Source organism: Sus scrofa, chromosome 1, assembly GCF_054392235.1.
Source record: "Sus scrofa isolate SSC_HxYL_T2T_F1_AM1 chromosome 1, Sscrofa_HxYL_maternal_Yorkshire_Landrace_v2.0, whole genome shotgun sequence".
NCBI lineage: Eukaryota > Metazoa > Chordata > Mammalia > Artiodactyla > Suidae > Sus > Sus scrofa.
This window is the reverse complement of record NC_139383.1, coordinates 284,602,326-284,624,755: the sequence shown is the minus strand read 5'-3', so window position 1 is coordinate 284,624,755 and position 22,430 is coordinate 284,602,326. Positions and strand designations below refer to the sequence as shown.

Sequence of the window (22,430 nt, the reverse complement as noted above, 5' to 3'; positions counted from 1 at the left end):
AAACCTAAGGTGCACCATTGCCCTTTTAATAGCACACTTTAGAATTCGTTCACACAAGCTGCCCTCGAGGGACTCAGAGTCTGGAAGATAAACGTCAGCAAAGTAAAAACACATCAGCTTCGATGCAATAGAGCCGTCCCAAGCTCTCTAAGCAGGGAGAGGTAAGAAGGGAGTAGCAGGAGAGAAGGCCTCGAAAGAATGGCTGGGCCTTCCGTGGCAGAGGCTGGGGTGGGAACCTAGTCCAAGGAAAGCAAAGGAGAGAACTGCACTAGGGAGAGTTCCCTTGTGGCATAGCAGGTTAGAGATCAGGGGTGGCTGCCGGCACAGTGCAAATAAACAAAGAAATCAACAACCAGAAATGCACTAGGGGAGTTCTCATCGTGGCTCAGTGGTTAATGAATCCGACTAGGAACCATGAGGTTGCGGGTTCGATCCTTGGCCTTGCTCAGTGGGTTAAGGACCCGGAGTTGCTGTGGCTCTGGTGCAGGCCGGTGGCTACAGCTCCAATTAGACCCCTAGCCTGGGAACCTCCATGTGCCGAAGAAACGGCCCTAGAAATGGCAAAACAACAACAACAAAAAAAGAAATGCACTAGGAATGTGCCTGCGGGAATGAGCGGATGGTCCCAAGACCTAGGAGCACGTCAGGAGAACACAGAGCACTGGGGAAATGATGGACGGCATCAAAGAGGAGCAGCCACTGTCTCTGCTGTTTGGACAGGACGCTTAGTTTGGGACTGCGAAACTTGGTTCAGAAACTTTTCTGACTCCTTTCTCCCCTCTCCTCTCCTTCTGCACATTTTCTTTACACCACAGTCAAAGAAGAAAATTCAGCACAAGTTGAACCAGAATAGACTCTTCACTGTGAGAAAAGCTCAAATAGCACACTTAAAACCATCCAGCTTTAAAATATAAGGAATCAGAGTTCCCACTGTGGCTCAGTGGTTAACAAATCCAACTAGGAACCATGAGGTTGCGGGTTCGATCCCTGGCCTTGCTCAGTGGGTCAAGGTTCCGGCGTTGCCATGAGCTGCGGTGTAGGTTGCAGACGCAGCTCGGATCCCGCGTTGCTGTGGCTCTGGCGTAGACCCGGGGCTACAGCTCCGATTCGACCCCTAGCCTTCGAACCTCCATGTGTCGCAGGAGCAGCCCTAGAAACGGTAAAAAGACAATAAATAAATAAATAAAATATTAGGAACCAAACATATTAACTATAGTTATATATAGGTAAGTAATGTAAGGATTTAGATTTTTCCTTTACCCATCACTGGCTTCATCTAATGGACAAAGAAGATGTGTAAACACTTCATCATATTAGAAAAAAACAAGTCTCTTTCTTTGTCTCAATCTTGGTGAAGAGATTTTATCTACCAGAGGTAAACACTGACCTGAGCACCCAAACCGCTTCAAGTTATTTAAGAATGGTTCTTAAATAATGGTTCTTCTTGGTTCACAGAAATAAAGGTTAATCTTTAGCATTTGTAAGAGATGCAGTAACTCCTGGCACTGACCTACTCTTTAAAATTTGCTCCCACCTACCTTTGATAAGTATAAAACATAATGGTTTACAGTAAAATACATGCAATTTTCCCTGTCGAATTCTATTCTACCTTCCTTTTTCCTCTTAAGGTTGAAGAAGTTCAAGGAGATTTTGCTGGTTACAAACGCATAAACTGAAACAGCTTAAGAGGCTTTTCTGACGGAACTGAATGCGCAACCCTTCGATGGTAAAAATGCTTCGGACACGGAGTTCCCGTCGTGGCGCAACGGAAACAAATCCAACTAGGAACCATGAGATTGCGGATTCAATCCCTGGCCTCGCTCAGTGGGTTAAAGATCTGGCGTTGCTGTAAGCTGTGGTGTAGGCCGGCGGTTACAGCGCCGATTAGACCCTTAGCCTGGGAACCTCCATATGCTGCAGGGCGGCCCTAGAAAAGACAAAAAAAAAAAAAAAAAAAGAAAGAAAATATCTGTGTGATAAACCAGATCAACCAGAGACCCACTACCAAAAGAAAATGAGGCTTATTCTAAAAAACAAACCAAATAAATATGCAATAATACACATATAAACCTGAATCAGAGGGGAAACAGACTGACATGAGACATTAAGCTACTGCCAGTATCATCAGATGCATGGCTACAGTGATGAGAACGCCACGATCCTGTGCCGTTAATACACACGAGTCGACCTCTTACTGCAAGGTTAGCGGAAGCTGTCTGTAAGGTTGCTAGTGATCTGCCACCAAATTTAAGTTCACTACTGACCCTGACGGAGAAAAGGAGAAAGTCTTGCTGAACTGCCCGACAGCAGATGGAGTGGAAGTCACAGCCGCTTCTATCTTGGCTGCCCCTGGTCCTGAAATTAGGGGGGGGAAAAAATTAGGAAAAGCCAGCTAGAAACACCATTCCAGTTTCGTTCTCTGCGGCACCGAATGCGTGGTGCCCCGGAGCGCACCCATGAGGCGCCGGCGGCCAGAAGGAGAGCGTCGCCTGAGTCGCCTTCTTTCTGGCTGTGGCACCGTCAGTTCCAGTCCTGGACACATCCCCCTTTCCCCTTTCCAGGAAAGAGGAAAACAACAGGAGTGTCGTTCAAATTGAAGGCTTTAAAAATAGCTCTTTAATGACTGAAAAGTAATATATACCAAAGGGAGAAAATCCAGAGAGAAACAGGTAATGCTCACTAGGTACCTCTGAGTAGTGACTTCATGGCTATTTGCTTTCTCTCCACATTTCTGTATTTGCCATAGACGTTTCTGTATTTAAGTAATGTATCTGTATTTTTATGCTAGAGAGGTGAAACGCACTGGCTGCAACACAGAGAAGGGCAGTCCCTCGCCCTCTCTGCTTCTTCCTGCTGTAGCCACCTACTAATGGTGTGGGCATGAGCTACAGTCTTTCCCCTCTTGCTCTCCTTTTCAAAAGGAGGGAGGAGTGGGGGAATTACATTTAAAAAGACCAAACCAAACCGAAGAGTAAGAAAAAACACCTTTTCTTTAAGTAACTAGGGGTAAATATCTGTAAAATTATTGAAAACACCACTAGGACACAAGAGGATGTGCACAAGGATGCCCAATGCAGCCTTACGTACAATCTTGAAAAATTAAAAACAATCTTGGAGGTCCTGTCGTGGCTCAGTGGTTAACAAACCCGACTAGGAACCATGAGGATGTGGGTTCAATCCCTGACCTCGCTCAGTGGGTTAAGGATCTGGCGTTGCCATGAACTGTGGTGTAGGTTGCAGACGCGGCTTGGATCCCACGTTGCTGAGGCTCTGGCATAGGCCAGCGGCCTCAGCTCCGATTAGACCCCTAGCCCGGGAACCTCCATATGCTACGGATGCGGACCTAGAAAAAGACAAAAACAACAACAAAGACAGCCTGAACTATTGCCTGACTACTGGTAAAACTTAGAGGGTACAACTGTCCAGTGAGGTCCCAGGCCCCCATTAAAATGAGTGAGGCCTGTCCTTCCAGGTTTGACAGGAACTCCTGATTCTTAACTTCAGGAGAGACAAATGATCTCCAAAGAATCCTTGATGGAGTTCCCATAGTGGCTCAGCAGTAATGAACCCAACTAGTACCCATGAGGATGAGGGTTTAATTCCTGGCCTCGCTCAGGAATACTGGATTAGATCTACTCTGAGATCATATCTTGTCAGATCCATTTCCTTTCTGTATTTCCCCATCTCTGGACTTGTCGCTGGAACTCCAGAGAGATTCTCTTTCCTGTTAGTAGAAGAAGCAGAGTTATTAGCTCAATGTTCCAATTCACTCTGCTCTCAACTTCGACATCCAGCAAAGGCATCTGTGCTTCTGTTCAGGAAAAACATTCAAAGCCAGGTTTTCGCCTACTGTTCTCACAGGGCTTGTTAATTTCCCAGAGATTCTACAGCAACTGTATCTGAGGCCTTTCAAATGCATCTTTACCTGATTTCACATCAGCTGCCTTTGTGATCCAGAACAATTATTTCCATTGTGGAGCTTAGAAAATACCTTATTTTCACTAAGACAAAAGTACAAACTGACCTGAAGCTTTATCACCAGATGACAACTGACTGGATGCTGGGGTGGGCCCGGGTGGCTTTAGGGAATTTATCAGCGACCCCTAGAACAGAAGCAAAGCATTTATGTGAAACCACAAACCAGCTTCTGAAATAAGGAACATGTTAAATGATAATTTAAAGAAGCAAGTACAAACACTTTTATTTAGTTTTGTTTTTTAAGTTTCAACGTAGGCCCATATTTTTAAATGCTTACCACATGTAGGATGCTATCAGAGACAGGAATATCCTGCAAGCACCAAAAAAGAAGCCACGCCTGTTTAGCTTGTGGTTATTGCCTCAGTGCCTGACACAACACTTGGCACATGAAAGGTGCTGGAATATGTGATACACAAGTGAAGGCAGAAATAAATGATAGAGGAGTTCCCGTTGTGGCTCAGTGGTTAACGAATCCGACTAGGAACCATGAGGTGTGGGTTCGATCCCTGGCCTCGCTCAGTGGGTTAAGGATCCAGCGTTGCCGTGAGCTGTGTGGTGTAGGTCGCAGACTCAATTCGGATCTGATGTTACTATGGCTGTGGTGCAGGCTGGCAGCTACAGCTCTAATCAGACCCCTAGCCTGGGAAGCTCCATATGCTGCAGGAGCGGCCCTAGAAAAAACAAACAAACAAAAAAAAGAAATGAATAGAATAAGTTCTGGTCATCAATAGACTTATGATAAGATTAAAAAGCAAAACTCTTCAACTTATCCATCTCCAGTCGATGTTCTTTTACTCTCGTTTGTCATGATTTACGCTTTACCATGGGTCCCCTTATCTGAACATGAAACCTCCAGAAGAAACACTAAATGCTAATAGTTTAAATGCCATGATAAGTCACGGCAAACTAAGGAGCAGGATGCCAAGTCTGAGAACTCACTATGGCAGGTTCTGAGGTTCAATCTCAAACATGATCTAAAATCACTTTTCTAGAGACAGATATTAGAGCAGCAGAGGAACCAAGTTCTCTCGGGAAAGTTTCAGAGAAACACTGGTCTACCTTTCAGCCATCTCCTATCATTTTCTTCCGGATTTGCTCAACTGTTTATAACATAACCTAGTTTTGTAAGAGACAATGTTTACCAGGCAAAAGCCAGAAAGTAGACATAACAAAATCACTGAATATGCAAGGTCTGAAAAACCGAGGTTGCAGAAGAAAGCATGAGACCCGATTCCCCAGAGGCTGATACCGAAAGGGACAATGAACAAAGCGGGAGACAGGAAGAAGGCGGATGACTTGGGTTCCGGCTCTGGTCAGCCTGCGTCAGTCCCCTGAGCCTTCATTAATGGAACATACCCGAACACCTGTCTGGTCTACTGCATGGGGCAGCAGTCTGGGTTAACTGAGGCGGGTTAAATGAAAGTAAATTCCAACCCAGACTGCCCATACGAATACAAGGTATCAGAGCTATGACTGGAGATGACTAGATGCAGAATGTCAAACGGCCCCCAAAGACAGTGTCAGGTCCTGACCGACCTACTACATAAAGCCTGGTATAAACTGTGGGGAAAGCATCCCAAGCCTTTGTCAGACTTACAGGTCATTTCATCAACATAAGGACTTCAAAGAGTACTGTCTTCAGGGACAAAGGCAGTCACTGCATGTCACGTGAGCAAAGCAAAACTTGGCAAGTTACCTGCTTAGTCTGGTTAGCAGTCACGGGGCTCAGCACGGGGTGAGGTGTCTTGGCTGCAGAGTACGGCACTGAAGCGCTGAAACACACAAAGCATACACTCAAGAGAAAGGCGTGACGAAGCAAAAACCACATTCGGCCCCCAGCCAGCCTTCTGTCCAAAAAAAAATAATACCAATTTTGGGTAGAATATAGACGTCTGGGACCTGGCCCAAGTCATCGCACATTCTTCTGACTGAAGAGTAAAATCCTTTACACGAAACTTCAGTCTTTGCAGAAAAGTCAAAGCACTGGCCCTAAAATCTATTTTCTTCCTGCCATTCTAAGGGAAAAAGTTATAAATATTCAGAAGTAGATCTTTCTCTTCCCTGGAGAGTGAGCTTTCCCCACCTCGTCCCTAACACGGCACCACTATCCCAGATCACGTGGGGCATTCCCGAGTCTCTTTCCCAAACCTGAGAAAACGTTCAGCGGGATCTCGGGGCTGTACACGATCTGCAGCCTGCGTGGCTCAAAGGAGAAACCTCGGCTGCGCACAGCAACCAGCCCCGAGAGCCCAGGGCTCATCCCATCAGCAGCCAGAGACTCCGAGGTACCACGTTCAGTTTCCAGCCTGCGCGTCTGCTGTTGTATGCAAAGTGCATCTTGTATTTGTAGAAAGTTCCCACCACCTTTTGTTAACCCTGAACACAGGATGCAGGCAACTGTTATTTATCTGTCCTCAGCCCAGAGCGCCACTGACTGGTATGGAGAGCACTAGCAATTATAGGACCTGGTTTTATTTTTCAGACTCCCATTTAGGGAGGAGTAATAATTTTCCATCAAAAAATTAACTTGGAAGAAGGAAGACAAAAATAAGCTCATGCCTCATAGAAAAAAATTATCAAAACAACTTAACAATCTTCCAAATCACCTTAGGATACTCTGCTGGAATAACATGGGAACCTTCCCCAGCAAAAACTTTATTACATTGAGAGAGAAGGAAAAATGGAGTTATTTTCAATGAAATAAAACCCTCTTTATTTTTCCACTGAAGACAGAAGAATATATATACAACCAGCTCTCTGAAGAAACACATCCCTGTCCCCTGAGATAGTCCACCAAGCAGGTGCACAGGTCCACTGCTCCCCCTCTGCTGCAGAATCACCAAGAAAAAGAACATGCGAGTGAGGCTCTTGGGACTGAGAAATCCCTGGGCAGACAGCACGCTTGGGGGAAAAACGATGTGAACGCATGCAAATCACAAGGGAAATGAAAATCTTTCCTGTTTTCTCAAAGATAAGCAAAAAAGAAACTGCAAATAAAAATGAAAGAAGCAATTCATCCAATTTTAAAACACTTCCGACACTCCCAATTTAGTTACGACATGATGGTAAACTAAGCTATTCATGAAGCAGATGAGGTATAATTATTTATTGTTCTATTTACTCGTGATAATGCTGTGACTCTTTTGGGTGTTCTAAATCTCCAAACACACCAAGTTAGGATTCACGATACTGACACACCGGGCCACCTGACAACCCCGCAGAGAAATGCTGTTTAGTGTCATCAGCTGAAAAATCAGCTGACCTCATTGGACCCACTATGATCCAAGAGGACGAACAGAAAAGCATAGTATGCCACCGAATAAACGGCTTCGAAGATTCGGGGATGATCATGAACCTAAACAATGGAAATCAACAACTAGAAATGTTCGAGATGAAAACACCACACCTGGATGACTGTTTTCTACTTCCTGGCAGTGTGGACCTGAAAAGAGATCATCAGAAATTCATTTGAGTGCTCTGTTCCATAACTGAAAACAGAACCCCAAGGACCACGGGCAGAAAACGGCGCTATAACCTGTACTTACTACCCGAGTCTACAAACGACGTCTGCACTTCCGGCCAGCTAGGGCACTGCTTCAGAAAGGAGTAATGGTGTCACAAAGGTCCCCCAAAGTAGTAAAATTAGGTTCTTGGAGAAAAACAATTCCAAGAGAGCTTAAGTTCTCTGACTCTCCATAACCCAGGCCACTCTGATAAAAAGCACTACACAAGTGGAGGTGAAAATACTAAATATGATAAACATGGGAAAATGTCACGACAAACCGCTTTCAAACCCTGCCTCGAACAGAGAGGAGTCTCTTTTTAAGAAGCTTAACGCAGGAGTTCCCGTCGTGGCTCAGTGGTTAACAAATCCGACTAGGAACCATGAAGTTGTGGGTTCGATCCCTGGCCTTGCTCAGTGGGTTAAGGATCTGGTGTTGCCATGAGCTGTGGTGTAGTTTGCAGATGCGGCTCAAATCCTGCGTTGTTGTGGCTCTGGTGTAGGCGGTGGCTGCAGCTCCGATTGGACCCCTAGCCTGGGAACCTCCATGTGCCGCCAGAGCGGCCCTGGAAAAGACAAAAAAAAAAAAAAGCAGCAGCAGCTTAAAGCAACATCACCCACCTGTTGTCTCCCAGGTCCTGTGGGTCAGCACGGCTGAACCGCCTCATGGGGGAGCGAGCAGGGCTGCATTCTGGATGGAGGCTCTGAACATGAGCTCTCTCCAGGCAGACTGTTGGTGGAATCCAGCTTTTCATGCTGGAGGACTCCATATCCTTTCTGGCTCTCGACTGGGGGCTGCCCTCATCTCTCCACAGCTGACAAAGCCCTTCTCACATGCCCCCACCATGTTTACAGGAGGCAGGGTTTTGTTTTGTTTTTTGTTTTGGCTACACCCCATCCACACTGCCTGCTGTCACAGGCAGGCTAATACATGCACAGTCTAGGGAAGTGTGTGCTATACACAATGATAAAACTGAGTTGTTAAGACTGTCAAACATTAAGATTTCGGCTAGGCCCTTTCTTAGTGGTCCCTTAAATGTTAATGAATTTTAACAAGGTAAATATTCATACTATTGTTGTGAAAGAGGACAACCATTCTTTTACCTATTTCAACTTTTTTTTTTTTTTTTTTTTTTTGCTTTTTATATCTGCAGCATATGGACGTTCCCAGGCTAGGGATCGAATCAGAGCTACAGCTGCCGGCCTACACCACAGCCACAGCAACGCAGGATCTGAGCTGCATCTGTGACTACACCACAACTCACAGCAACGCCGGATCCCCAACCCACTAAGTGAGACCAGGGATTGAACCTGCATCCTCATAGATACTAGTCAGTTTCGTTTCCACTGCACAACGGGAACTCCTCTATTTCAACATTTTCAAAGGGCCCCAAAGAGCCCCTTACTTTAATTTTGGTAAGTCTTAAAGTTAACTACTTAAACAACTGTAACTTTTCTGGTAGTAATTTTTTTTTTTTTTTTTTTTGGTCTTTTGTCTTTTTGTTGTTGTTGCTATTTCTTGGGCCGCTCCCGCGGCATATGGAGGTTCCCAGGCTAGGGGCTGAATCGGAGCTGTAGCCACCGGCCTACGCCAGAGCCACAGCAACGCAGGATCCGAGCCGCGTCTGCAACCTACACCACAGCTCACGGCAACGCCGGATCGTTAACCCACTGAGCAAGGGCAGGGACCGAACCCGCAACCTCATGGTTCCTAGTCGGGTTCATTAACCACTGCGCCACGACGGGAACTCCCTTTTCTGGTAGTAATTTAAAGGTAAGACAAAAAAGGAGACAGGACCACTTACCAAGAGCAACTGAAGAAACAAAAAAATCAGGAGAGAAAAAGGAAATAATAGAAGAGAGTGAAAACAAAAGCTATCGGGGTTTTTTTAGCTATTAGACAGGCAGTAATCTTCAAGTCTGATAATCCTGGCAAAGATATGGGGAACCAGACTGCCACACACTGCTTGCAGGAAGGAGAAACTGGTACAAGCTCTACTGAAGAATTTGACAACAATTACAAAACTTATACTACGTACACACACTCACATATACGGGTATCTGCCTTGCCTCAGAGATCTTCCACTTGAGAGTTTATCCAACAGATAGGACTGCAAGTGTGCAAAATGATCTAAGTGTCAAATTACTCTAGCGTTGCTGGTAACAACACGAGAAGGATGTCCCCAAATGTCAGTCAGTAGGAAAAAAGAAACAAAAAAAAAAAGGCTACTGGTTCCTATTCTTAGGGGTCTTTTACGTCCGTCAGTGGAGACTGGAACTACCAACTGCTGTCTCCTGTTGGCAAATTTTATGTCTTTGACGACTCAAGTACTTTCCAAAATACCACTGAAAAGTCAGCTAAATCAAACTAGTTTTGGCATGATGTCTAAATGCCAAAAAACTTAAATAATGCAAGTTGGAATCACATTAGAGCTTTTAAAAAGATCTATATTAAATACGAAAACAGGATTCTGTTAAGAGAATTTATAATGGCACAGAAAAATGTTATTAAGTTTCATGATTAAGTTGAAAAACAGGTTTCAAAGCAGCACGTATTCAAACGTTATTTTAACAAACTAAATTTTCAAGGGATAAAGATGAACATGTAAACAGTGACCAAACACTTGCAGTGGGAATAAAAGTCATGTTAATTCTGTTCTTCTTAACTACCTGAGTTTTTTTATATTGTCTACAATGAACTTTTTTTTTTTTTTTCGTCTTTTTGTCATTTTCTAGGGCCACACTCGCGGCATGTGGAGGTTCCCAGGCTAGGGGTCTAATCGGAGCTGTAGCCGCTGGCCTACACCACAGCCACGGCAATGCCAGGTGAGAGCAGCATCTGTGACCTACACCTCAGTTCATGGCAATGCCGGATCCTTAACCTACTGAGCGAGGCAAGGGATCGAACCCGCAACCTCGTGGTTCCTACGATGAACATTTGTAAGAAGAAAAGTAAAAGGATGAAGGTTTTTTTTAAGGCTATGGTAATTACTGCAGTTATTATTCTTAAAGTGGGGCAATTATCTTTACGCCAGTGAAAGAAAAAACTGTCAACCTAGAATCCCTTACTCAGGGCAAGTATCTTTCAAAAACAAAGGCGAAATAAAGATTTTGGCAGGCACACACAAGCTGAAAGAACTCAGATACCTCAAGGAATGTTAAAGGAAGTCCTTCAAGCTCAAGGAAAATCATACCAGATGGAAACCTGGGACTAAACAAGGGAAGGAAGGACACCAGAAATAACTGCATGGGAAAGTAAAAGGTGTTTTTCTTATTACTTTAGTCTGTTTAAAAGGTAATCAACTATTTATAAAAACATCCCATGGAGTTTATAATACAGGGAGAAGTAAAATATACAACAACAGCACAAAAGTGAAGAGGGGAGAATTAGAAGAATATTATAAGATTCTTACATTGGATTTTAGGAGTATAATAACAGTTAAAGATGTATCCTATAAACCCTAGTATAACTACTTAAATAATACACAACTATAGCTAAGAAGCCACAGAAAAGATGAATTAAAATCATCAAAAAATTACTCAATCCAAAAGAAGGCAGGAAAAAAGAGGAACAAAAGAACAAAGAACAGATGGGTCAGAGAGAAGACCAACAGCAACGTGTCGGATTAAGACCCAGACATGCTAATGATCACGTTGGACATAAATGAGCCATGTACGCCAATTCAGTCAGAGATTATCGGCTGGATGGAAAAGCAAAGACCCGACTACATGCTGCTACGAGAAACTCATCGTAGGAGTTCCCGTCATGGCACAGCAGAAATGAATCCAACTAGGAAGCGTGAGGTTGCGGGTTCAACCCCTGGCCTCGCTCAGTGGGTTAGGGATCCGGCATGGCCGTGAGCTGTGGTGTGGGATGCAGACGCAGCTTGATTCTGGCATTGCTGTGGCTGTGGCGTAGGCCGGCAGCTACAGCTCCGACTGGCCCCCTAGCCTGGGAACCTCCATATGCTGCAGGTGCGGCCCTAAAAAGCAAAAACAAAACAAAACAAAAAACAAAACAAAACCCAAACTTGTTTTCAATATAAAGACACAAAATAGGTCCAAAACAGAAGGAGGGAGAAAGATACACCACGCAAGCACTAAACAAAGAAAGTTGGACTGGCTACATTAACACCAGATAAAGTAGATTTCAGAGCAATTAATCTGAACAAGGGAGAAAGAAGGGCATCTTGTTTGACAAACCAGGTCATTTCATTAACAGAATGTAACAATCCTAAACACAAAATGGTGCAGCTGCTTTGGAAAACAGCCTGGACTATGTTTAGCTCAAAAAACTACACAGAGAATTATCATATTACCGAGCAATTCCACTCCTCAAACATTACCTAAAATAACTGAAAGCAGGGACTCACAGAGATACTTGTGCAACAACAGTTCACTGCACTATTACTACCATTCACAACAGCCAAGCGGGAAACACCCAAGTGTCTACTGACAGATGAATGGGTAAGTACAACAGGATACATGCATACATGCCAAGAAAGGAATGAAATTCAGATGCATGCTACAACAAGGATAAATCTGAAAACTCAAGTGAAATAAGCCAGACGCAAAAGGACAAATAATACCACGTCATCCTACTTATATGAGGTACCCAGAATAGGCAATTTTTTTTTGGTCTTTTACGGCCGCACCCATGGCATATGGAGGTTCCCAGGCAAGGGGTCCAATCGGAGCTGCAGTTGCCAGCCTACACCACAGCAAAGCCAGATCCTTAACCCACTGAGCAAAGCCAGGGATCGAACATGCATCCTCATGGATTCGCTTCACTGAGCCAAGTTCTTAGAGACAGAAAGTGGAATAGAGATTCCAAGGGACCAGAGGCAAGGGGGAGTAAGAGCTACTTTTTAACAGGGTTTAATGGGATAATTAAAAAGTTCTGGAAACAGTGCTGAAGGTGACACAACATTGTAAACGTACTTAATGTTACTGAATTATACATTTTAACATGATTATAATAATAAAATGTGCTATATATATATATATATATACACACACATACTTTATTGCAATAAAAAGTTTCCTACCTGTTCTCCCTATTTCTGTCACTCCCCATTCCAGCCCTTTTCCTCTGTTCTCAATATAAGAACCAGAAGCTTCCCACTGAAACTATAGGTCAACCAAATCAGCTGCATTTACCAAAGCTCATGGAATTTTATACTTAAAAAAGGTGAATTTTACTGTGTGTAAATTAGGCCTTGATATATATATATATATATATATATATATATATTTTTTTTTTTTTTCCCGGTTGTGCCTCTGGCATACGGAAGTTCCCCAGCCAGGGATTGAACCCACGCCACAATAGCAACCTCAGCTGCTACAGTTGGATCCTTAGCCTGCTTCTTCAGAAGGGAACGCCCCAGTATTTTAAAAAATTGCTTTAAAAAAGCAAACATAAGTTAGATCAGGTTAGTCAACATCCACTGGTCAGCCAGATCCAGACGCAGGCTTACCCGATGTTCCCTGACCTGAACCACCAGCCCCGTCCCCACTCTCCCTCTCGCCCCCGCCGCCCCGCCCGTGGCTGCCTGGCTCCTTCCTGAACCTGCCAGACACACTCTCACGGCAGGTCTAGTGCTTGGGGCTGCTTTCCTGAGGATATTCATGAGAACTGCTCTCTGGTCTTTTGGTCTTTACTCAAATGGTAAGTGCCAAAAGCCATTGCAAGGCAGAATATTACTTAAGATGGGAGAATCTGAGCTTAATGGTAAAAAAACATGTGGTCTGGAGTTTCCACTGTGGCTCAGCGGGTTAAAAACCTGACAGTGTCTATGAGGATGTGGGTTCAATCCCTGGCCTCCATCAGTGGGTTAAGGATGCAGCATTGCTGCAAACTGTGGTGTAGGCTACAGATGCAGCTTGGATCCGGTGTTGCCATGACTGTGGTGCAGGCCTGCAGTGGCAGCTCCAATTCAACCCCTAGCCCAGGAACTTCCATGTGCTACAGATGTGGCCCTAAAAGGAAAAAAGAAAAAGAAAGAAAGAAATACGGCCTGGTCACTAGACATGTATGACAAGGACCATCCTTGGCCACCCCAAATTGCCACCCAGGAGTTCCCATCATGGTGCAGCGGAAACGAATCCGACTAGGAACCATGAGGTGGCAAGTTCGATCCCTAGCCTCGCTCAGTGGGTTAAGGATCTGGCCGTGCCATGAGCTGTGGTGTAGGTTGCAGACATGGCTCGGATCCTGCCTTGCTGTGGTGTAGGCTGGCAGCTACAGCTCCGATTTGACTCCTGGCCTGGGAACCTCCATATGCTGTGGGTGTGGCCCTGAAAAGCCAAAAAGCCAAAAATAAAAATTAAAAAAATAAAAATAAAACTGCCACCCAGACAACAGTCACTGAACCCTTTCCCTGTTTTAATTTTCTCCATCATACCTATTCCCATCTAAAATACTATATATTTTACTTATCATTTGTGTCTCCGTGACTAGGGCAGGGTTTGGGGGTTTGAAGGATCTGTTAACTGCTTTATCCCCAGTACCTGGAACAGTGCATGTTGTATAGAAAATGCTCATTAGATACTTGTAAAAAGAATGAATAAATGACTGCTGAAATTCCTGAAAGGAATACTATCTAGTGTGGTTTTGGAAAAAAAAACAACCAAAAATCCCAATGTATTCCTAACCTCATCTGGCCCTGCTTTCCTCCTACCCCACCTCCGGCCAGCTCTCTAGACATACTGGCCTTTTTTAAAATTTTTTTAATTGTTATTTCCCCAATACCATTTTTTTCTCCTGTACAGCAGGGTGACCCAATTACACATACATGTACACATTCTATTTTCTCACATTGTCATGCTCCATCGTAAGTGACCAGACAGAGCTCCCAGTGCTACACAGCAGCATCTCACTGCTCATCCATTCCAAGGGCAACAGTTTGCCTCTGTGAACCCCAAGCTCCCCATCCACCCCACTCCCTCCCCATACTGGCCTTCTTCTACCTCCGCCCCAGCGCAGGTCTGGGCTTTCACGCATCCTTCACCCTCTGTTCGGAACACACCTCTCTCCACCCTGCCTGGCAGCTCCTGTCACTGCTCCACTTTCGGCTGAAATATTTTTTCCTCCCCAACCTCCCCTTCGGCCCCGACTCAGTCGGCCTGCCTCACTGCTGCTTCTCCTTCGTGGGACTTACTATACCGCAGTTAAAGCTTTGTTGGAGTAACGGGCAAGTCGAGGTTTAGGGCTGTCTTCTGGCTGAGTTCTAAGTGCCGTCAAAGCAGGGCCACGGCACAGCTTATTCACGGCTGTGCCCCAAATACTACCTAGGGCGTTACTATGCTCACAGACACCCCCTAGGGATCTGCTGAATCAAGTGACGGAGCACTGGAGAGGAGTCTAGACAGTTGGGGGTTTGCTCTAGATAAAAACCCTCTTCCTGAAAACAGGATGGCTAGTCCATGAATAAAAAGGATGAGGCCCATGAACAGAAGATATGCCAATGGCAGAAATATGCAAGCTCATCTTGTAATAAATCTTCTTCAAGATGCTACTTGGAAAAAACTAAAGTTAAATACTTAAAATGCCCTTAGGAAACTACTGCTTAACAGAATCTGAAAGTAAGTTATAATGAATGTATTTCCCTCCCAAGCTTTCCTATTGGAGGAAGCGGTAAATACCAATTTCCAATTTTCACTTATCAATTACACTTGTGTTCACTTATTACTCAATGAATGGTTACTAAAAAGTCACTACCACACTGGGCATGGAAGGTAAATAACCGTCACAGAGTCCAATTCTGTGGAGAAAGGAGGAGAATTCTTTCAAGATTCCTTCTTAGCTTTTGTGTCTGTTGAGGCAGAAAAAAGAACAAACTCAGAATTGCTCCTTTAACGAAGCCCTTACCAACGATCAGCCCAGAGGAACCGTGTGAAGGAAACGAAGCCTCAGAGGAGATGAAATGAAATCACCAAGAAGTGCTTCTCATACATACACGGTGAAGAGCTAAGCTGTCTCAGGATGCCAGACCGAGTGTCTTTCGCCATTAGGCTGGCTTTTCCCATCTTACATAACGTCCTGCCTCGCAGTGGCTTTTCTCTGCCTACCCTACACCACGAACCTGCCTATGATTCCCATGCTCGAATGCATGGTTTTTTCCCTTGAGAAGTTCACAACCACCACAAATGCCATCTTGGTCTAAACAGCATACCAAAGCTTCAAGGTCACCACAAGATAGGAAAGTGAGTAGGCTTGTTTTTGGCTGTAGTATGGCCCTGAGATAACTAAGAAATTCCTGGCAGTGCTGATAAATGGACCGACGTGGCAAGAAGAGGCCAACGGACGAGTGAAGCAAGGCTGCTCACAGAGCCAAACAGAACAGTGGGCAGACCTGAGGGACGGGGGCAGGAGAGAGCTAATGTGAACTGGCAAAGACAGAGGGTCTGTGGTTGCCCTGCTGCTGGACTAGTCACGGGCACCAGACGCGGACGCCCCGCGTCAGGGATGCTGGTCCTCGCGATCCTTTTGTTCAAACTGAGGAAGTGTCCCCCAGCCTTTCCCTGAAGAGCCTACGATCCTGGCTACAAAACACACATAGCTACAGGGCACGGGCATACTTGATGAGCCATGCTGCCCGGAGCAGGGGGAGGGAGTCGACGCCATGAATTCTAAACACAGATTCAAAATGAGAAGAGTCAGCTCTGGCAGCAAGAATTCAGCCCTCAAATAAGCACGAAGAGAGGCTGGAAGTCTCCAAACAGAGCCGCTGCCTTTTAAAAGATTTCTTTTTCCATACAAAAAGGTAAGAAACTTGAAAAAACAGGCACGCCTGGCACAGGAAGGAAGGGAGGACATTGTCCATCTCAAGGCCACTGCCGGGTTTTGAGACTCAATCGTCTGCATGAGAGTTCAAGTGTCAACTCTGGAGCCTCAAGGATACTTAAAAAAAATCAAAAATCAAACTCTACACCAACCCAATAACCATAACGTGTAGCACGTGCAGACTTCCACATGGCAAACAGCACGCTGAGTGACTCGACAGGTTTATGAGGCAACTGTTACTGCAAGTTGAAGAGGACAACTTCCTGAAAACCCAACTGTGTACCGAGATGAGCTGTCCACTCCCTCCCTCTTAGAATCCAACATTCTGCAGGAACACAGGCAGCCCGAGACAACAGCAGTGCTGCTCCCTGCAGGCTGCTCATCGGCGTCACAGAGGAATTCACTGTCCCAACCACGCTTCAAAGCAGCCACTTACCCCAGGGCTGCAGAGGGGGCGGTAGGATTGTTCTTCAATTCCTGCACATTCACCACCTGAGGGACATTCTTCAAAGTTGATTCAGTCAAAGTACTTACAGCTATTTAAACAGAGAAGAGAGAGGTGACAATTGTAGCAAAGGATCAAAAAACCCAGCTATGCATGAGAAATTGGGACACAGACTCAAGCAGAATGCAAACTTATTCTATAAGGGACACTTAGATGGCTCTGCAGCACTGTGTGCAACGGAACACCTAGCCTACCACATTCGTAACGATTATTTGGGAGTTCCCTAGTGGTGCCTGGTTTAAGGATCTGGTGCTGTCACGGCTGTGGCATGGGTTTGATCCCTGGCCCAGGAACTTTTGCATGCCACAGGCACGGCCAAAGGGAAAAAAAAAAAGATATTATTTGATGAAACTTTGTGCAATTTAATCAAACGTACTAGTTCAGAAAAAAGGAATTTTCTAGCCAGCTTTTACAGGGTGGAGCTGAGATACCTGCCTCATTGCTGGCTCGTCCTGGAACAGAGCAGGTGGAAAGAGCTAGGGGATTAGCCATGTTCAGACGAAGGGTTTCTGCCATCCAGCATGCATTCACCCATTCGACCACTTCTTCACACGAGATCATCATTGCCAACAAGGCTGTTATGTGCCAGGAATACGAAAAATGTCTGTAATAAAGTTCCTTTTCTAAAGGAGCTCATGCCTCAGTGAGACAGACACAATGAGTAAAACGTGAAAAGCGGAGCTTGGGCAGCAATGGAGGACGAGACCAAGAGGCCTGAATTAAGGAATGCCAACAGGGCTTGGGTTGACACCCAGCTACCTATCTCAGGCTTATGGTCTTTCATGTCTTGTTTGTGTCTTATAATTTAAAACTGTATCTTAATGACATTTTTTTTTTTTTGGTCTTTTTGTCTTTTTTTGTTGTTGTTGTTGTTGTTGCTATTTCTTGGGCCACTCCCGCGGCATATGGAGGTTCCCAGGCTAGGGGTTGAATCGGAGCTGTAGCCACTGGCCTACGCCAGAGTCACAGCAACGCGGGATCCGAGCCGTGTCTGCGACCTACACCACAGCTCACGGCAACGCCGGATCGTTAACCCACTGAGCAAGGGCAGGGACCGAACCCGCAACCTCATGGTTCCTAGTCGGATTCGTTAACCACTGCGCCACGACGGGAACTCCAAAACTGTATCTTAATGACATTTCTTTTTTTTTTTTTTTTCCATTTTTTGGCTGCCTCGAAGCACATGGAGCTCCCGGGCCAGGGATCAGATCTGAGCCACAGTCAGGACCTAAGTAAGCTGCAGCCGCGGCAACGCCTGATCTTTCACCCACTCTGCTGGGCCGGAGATTGAACCCGTGCCCCAGTGCTCCCAAGACGCTGCTGATCTCATTGTACCACAATGGGAGCTCCTTAATGGCATTTTATAGTTCACTATAAGGCCTAAGCAAGACTCTGTTTCTCTTCCGACAAAATTTTGGGCAAAGTTGGAAGCTGTAGCCCAGGTACAATGGTGGGCCCGTGGCAGCTCCCCTGACTCCCTCCTCCGGAGAAGCAACCAGGGGCACTGGCACGTATTTCATCCTTCATGTTCAAAGGTGCCCACACCTTATAAATGTTTGCTTCCCAAATGATAGAGGTGACACCACCTCCTGTTTATAAATAAACAACTCAATCAGCTTGAGTTTGGGCCTGTTAATTACAACACCAAGATTCTGATTGGTCCAAGTGATATTTAAAACATCAGGAGTTCTCTTCATGGCTCAGTGGTAACAAACCCGAATAGTATCCATGAGGATGCGGGTTCCATCCCTGGCCTCGCTTGGTGGGTTAAGGATCCAGCGTTGCCGTGAGCTGTGTGTGGTGTAGGCTGCAGAAGTGGCCCGGAGCCCTAGTTGCTGTGGTGTAGACTGGCGGCAGCAGCTTTGATCAGACCCCTAGCCTGGGAACTTCCATATGCTGCAGGTGCGGCCCTAAAGAGTAAAACATCAAAGCCTTCTTATTTTTTTGGAAGGCTCAACAGGACTTTAAAAAGCTACCTTGTTTTTGCTCTTTCATATCTATTTGAGATGCCTTGATAAGGGTTTTAATATTTGAACTTTTCTAAGAAATCCTTTATTACTAGAGAAATGTAATTCTTTTTAATCGAAATAAACCACCATGACTTTTCAGACTTTAAACTGATACGTGCTCTAAGCAGTGAGAAAACTAAAAAACAATCTTATATGGCTAAAACAAAATGAGCTGATTTACAGCAGTTTCCCAACCTTGGCACTGCTGACATCTTGGGGCTGGATAATCCTCTGTTGTGGGGTTGTCTTGCACATTTAGGATTTTTCTGCAGCATTCTTGGCCTCTACCCACTAAATGCCAGTAACACTGCCAACGGTTGGAGTGGGGTGGGGCCAGGGAGGCTCTAGTTGAGAACCACTGGCTGGCAAAGATGGCTAAGTGGTGATAACTCAAGTCCCAAGGCTAACCGCCTAGAAATTTTAATGCAGAAACTTACGCACAGCCCCAAGCCCTGACAGACTACAGAGGCTGACCAGCGCATCCGTTTCCATCCTACATCTGCAATCTTAAGAAAGAGCTGTACTGCAACACGAACACCACAGGGTGGGAGGCCGGGTTTTGCTGCTCACCGGCCAGGTGGCCTTCACCTCTCCGAACCTCACAGCACTCAAAAGCAAAACGGGAGTTCCCGTCGTGGCGCAGCGGAAACGATCCAATGAGGAACCATGAGGTTGCAGGTTCGATCCCTGGCCTCACTCAGGGTTAAGGATCCGGCGTTGCCGTGAGCTATAATGTAGGTCGCAGATGAAGCTCGGATCTGGCGTTGCTGTGGTCGCAGATGCAGCTCGGATCTGGCGTTGCTGTGGTTGTGGTGCAGGCCAGTGGCTGCAGCTCCAATTTGACCCCTAGCCTGGGAACCTCCATATGCCAGGGGCGGGGGGGTGTGGCCCTAAAAAGACCAAAAAAAAAAAAAAAAAACAAAGCAAAAGGGGCACACACGCACCCACTGCAAAGGGTGGCCGGGATCCTTAAAATACTAAGGGACGATCCTAAGGTTATTAGGTGATCTAATTACGAAGATTAATTTGGAGCTTTGAAGCAGGGACTAAAGTCTCCATCAAAAAAAGCCCACTGATTCCCCTTAACTGAACTGGCGTCTGATACCCCCCTTAAAAGGGAAGTTTCCGACCGAATCTCTGCCTTCTCGGAACGCTCTCCCTCAGAGGAGGGGAGAGCTGTCACATGGGTCTTCCCTTCCGACAGGCAGCCAGGGAGCCGGCCCGGGCCCCGCACAGCTCACCATCAGCCTCTGCCCAGGGGATCTTACCTGGTGCCTGGCTGGCCATCTGCCGTCTCAGGGCGGCGGCGGCGGCCGCCTGGGGAGCGGAGATGGGGTGGGAAGGCCCAGGGGCACCATGCTTCACGGTCTTGGTTGCCAGCATCGTGCTATCAGCCCCTTGAGGAATCACCTTGCTCGGAGATGTAGACACTGAAGGAAAAAGAAAGGCTAAGTGAGAGCGTGAAGTCTCTCACTTAGAGAAGAATACACGAAAAGTAAAACGGCAAACTCTCCATGTGAGGTTGTGGGCAGAATGCTACGGTTAACACCCGAAGCCCTGACACGGAAAATACTGGCACACGGACAGGCTGGCACCTTGATCTTTCAAAGACGCCGTGTGGGACCTGCCTGCCCACTTCTGTTGGCTAAAATACCTCACATGAGCATCGCCTCTGACCCTGAACAAGACAGAATTTTTAAGCCAAGTGAAAACGACGTCTTCCTCTCCTCCCACAAAACCTCTCCATTCTAGCACCTGGCATCCAGGATGCCACTGGCAGAAGTCACTCTAATACCAAGTCTTGACGCTCTGAGCTGAAGGCGTGACAGCTCTACACAGGTCACATCGGGCGAGCCCCTGCAGACAACAAGCACTGCGGCCGGTGAGCTCCGAGGCCGAGTACGGCTACGAGGAAGGAGCTGAAGCGACTGAGGACCTGAAAGGCACCAGCTGTTCTCGACAGAAGGTGGTTCTCCGTGTGAACCCTGTCATCACCTCCTCCTCCTCCTCCTCCTCCTCCTCCTCCCAGCGGCCTATGGACCACACCTCTCCAATCTGTCTTGCCATTTCTACACTTACTAGCAGAAACGGGCGGGAGCCCACGACTTACAAGCGTGAGAGTAAAAAGCCCAGTTAGAGCTCCCTCCTGAGTCAGAGACCTCTGAGGGAAAAGAGATGGTTTCCTGTCTCGCTGTGTACTTACCTGAAGTTCCCATCCCAGCAGGCGAACCATGACTCAGGGGAGATTTAGCAAAAGGAGTCGCCTGGGGCAAGAGACTGGGCTGGATGGAGGGCGTTCGAACCACAGGAGCGTGCCGGGGGACCTGGACCGCTGCCTCCTCCTCTTTCCCGGAGGCCCGCGCGTCCTCACTCTCCAAAGACTGGGAGATGGACGACGTTGAACTCACTTCATCCAAGTCTTCGTAGTATCTCTGAGACAGGAAGGCCGACCGAGACAGGCTGGCTGCAAAGCCCAAAGCAAAACACAAAGTCAACAACCCAAGGCAAGTCAAAGCCATGTGATTTTCACATATTTCACAGAGAAATATCCAATTTGTAAAACGACGTAAGTATTACTTATTGTAAGTGGAAGCAGCTGCTGCTGCGTGTGAACAAAGATGGGTTTTGCTCAGATGGGCTGCACAAAACCGAGCTGTGCAGGACAAGGACGTTTTGACTGTTCAACAAAAAAAAAAAACGTGAGGTGAGAGACGGGTTGAATGCTGATTTAAAAGCAGATCTGGAGTCCTCCCCAGGGGTCCACAGGAAGAATAATACCATCTCAGAAAAGCGACGGATGGCGTTCCCATGGTGGCTCAGGGTTAACAAACCCAACTGGCATCCAGGAGGATGCAGGTTTGATCCCTGGCCTTGCTCAGTGGGTTAAGGATCCAGCATTGCCATGAGCTGTGGTGTAGGTCTCAGATGTGGCTTGGATCCTGCATTGCTGTGGCTGTGGTGTAGGCCGGCAGCTACAGCTCTGATTGTACCCTTAGCCTGAGAACCTCCATATGCCATGGGTACAGCCCCAAAAGACAAACCCGAAAAGCAACAAACAAGCTTCCACAGGGGAGTGAACAGTCACATTCTGCTTTCTGACAATAAGCTTCTGAGAACAGGCCTAATGCAAACGGGAGAAACATATGTCGTCCTCAGTCGGAGGGTCCCAAACACTGCCAGGTAAATCTAGCCATTCTTCTCAATCAGACGGCTAGGTTAAAAAAAAAAAAAATCACCAAACGTAATCTTGACCTTCCCCGTTTTCTTCGTTAGAGTGTACTTTTTTTTTTTTTTTTTTTTTTGGTCTTTTTGCCATTTCTTGGGCCGCTCCCGTGGCATATGGAGGTTCCCAGGCTAGGGGTTGAATCGGAGCTGTAGCCACCGGCCTACACCAGGGCCACAGCAACACAGGATCCGAGCCACGTCTGCGACCTACACCACAGCTCACGGCAGCGCCCGATCGTTAACCCGCTGAGCAATGGCAGGGATCGAACCCGCAACCTCACGGTTCCTAGTTGGATTCGTTAGCCACTGCGCCACGATGGGAACTCCTAGAGTGTAACTCTTTACACCGTGTTATTTCCTACCATGAATTTCACACGTCAGGGTACTGTCTGTATACTGGAAAAAACCAGAACCCAACAAAAAACA

At 46.3% G+C, this 22,430-nt stretch overlaps 1 protein-coding gene across 11 annotated transcripts in view; it reads right to left on the bottom strand.

Moving 5' to 3' along the window:
- Nucleotides 1–22,430, bottom strand: part of NUP214 (nucleoporin 214) — a 106,340-nt gene that overhangs the window by 32,520 nt on the left and 51,390 nt on the right. For 3 of the 11 annotated variants that reach the window (XR_014829320.1, XM_005660529.4, XM_005660530.4), the window contains exons 22-27: nt 20,983–21,243; nt 20,048–20,209; nt 16,702–16,801; nt 5,675–5,750; nt 4,025–4,103; nt 2,265–2,355 (exon numbers count right to left, since the gene is read on the bottom strand). Coding sequence is in view for 2 of the 11 variants with exons in the window: in XM_005660529.4 (XP_005660586.2) it covers nt 2,265–2,355; nt 4,025–4,103; nt 5,675–5,750; nt 16,702–16,801; nt 20,048–20,209; nt 20,983–21,243 (769 nt within the window). In the remaining 9 variants the exon portion in view is untranslated. Of the gene's footprint in view, nt 1–662; nt 2,356–4,024; nt 4,104–5,674; nt 5,751–16,701; nt 16,802–17,908; nt 18,657–18,806; nt 20,210–20,982; nt 21,244–22,430 lie in introns of those variants that run through there. The other 8 variants (XR_014829322.1, XR_014829324.1, XR_014829323.1 and 5 more) reach the window with 7 other exon arrangements.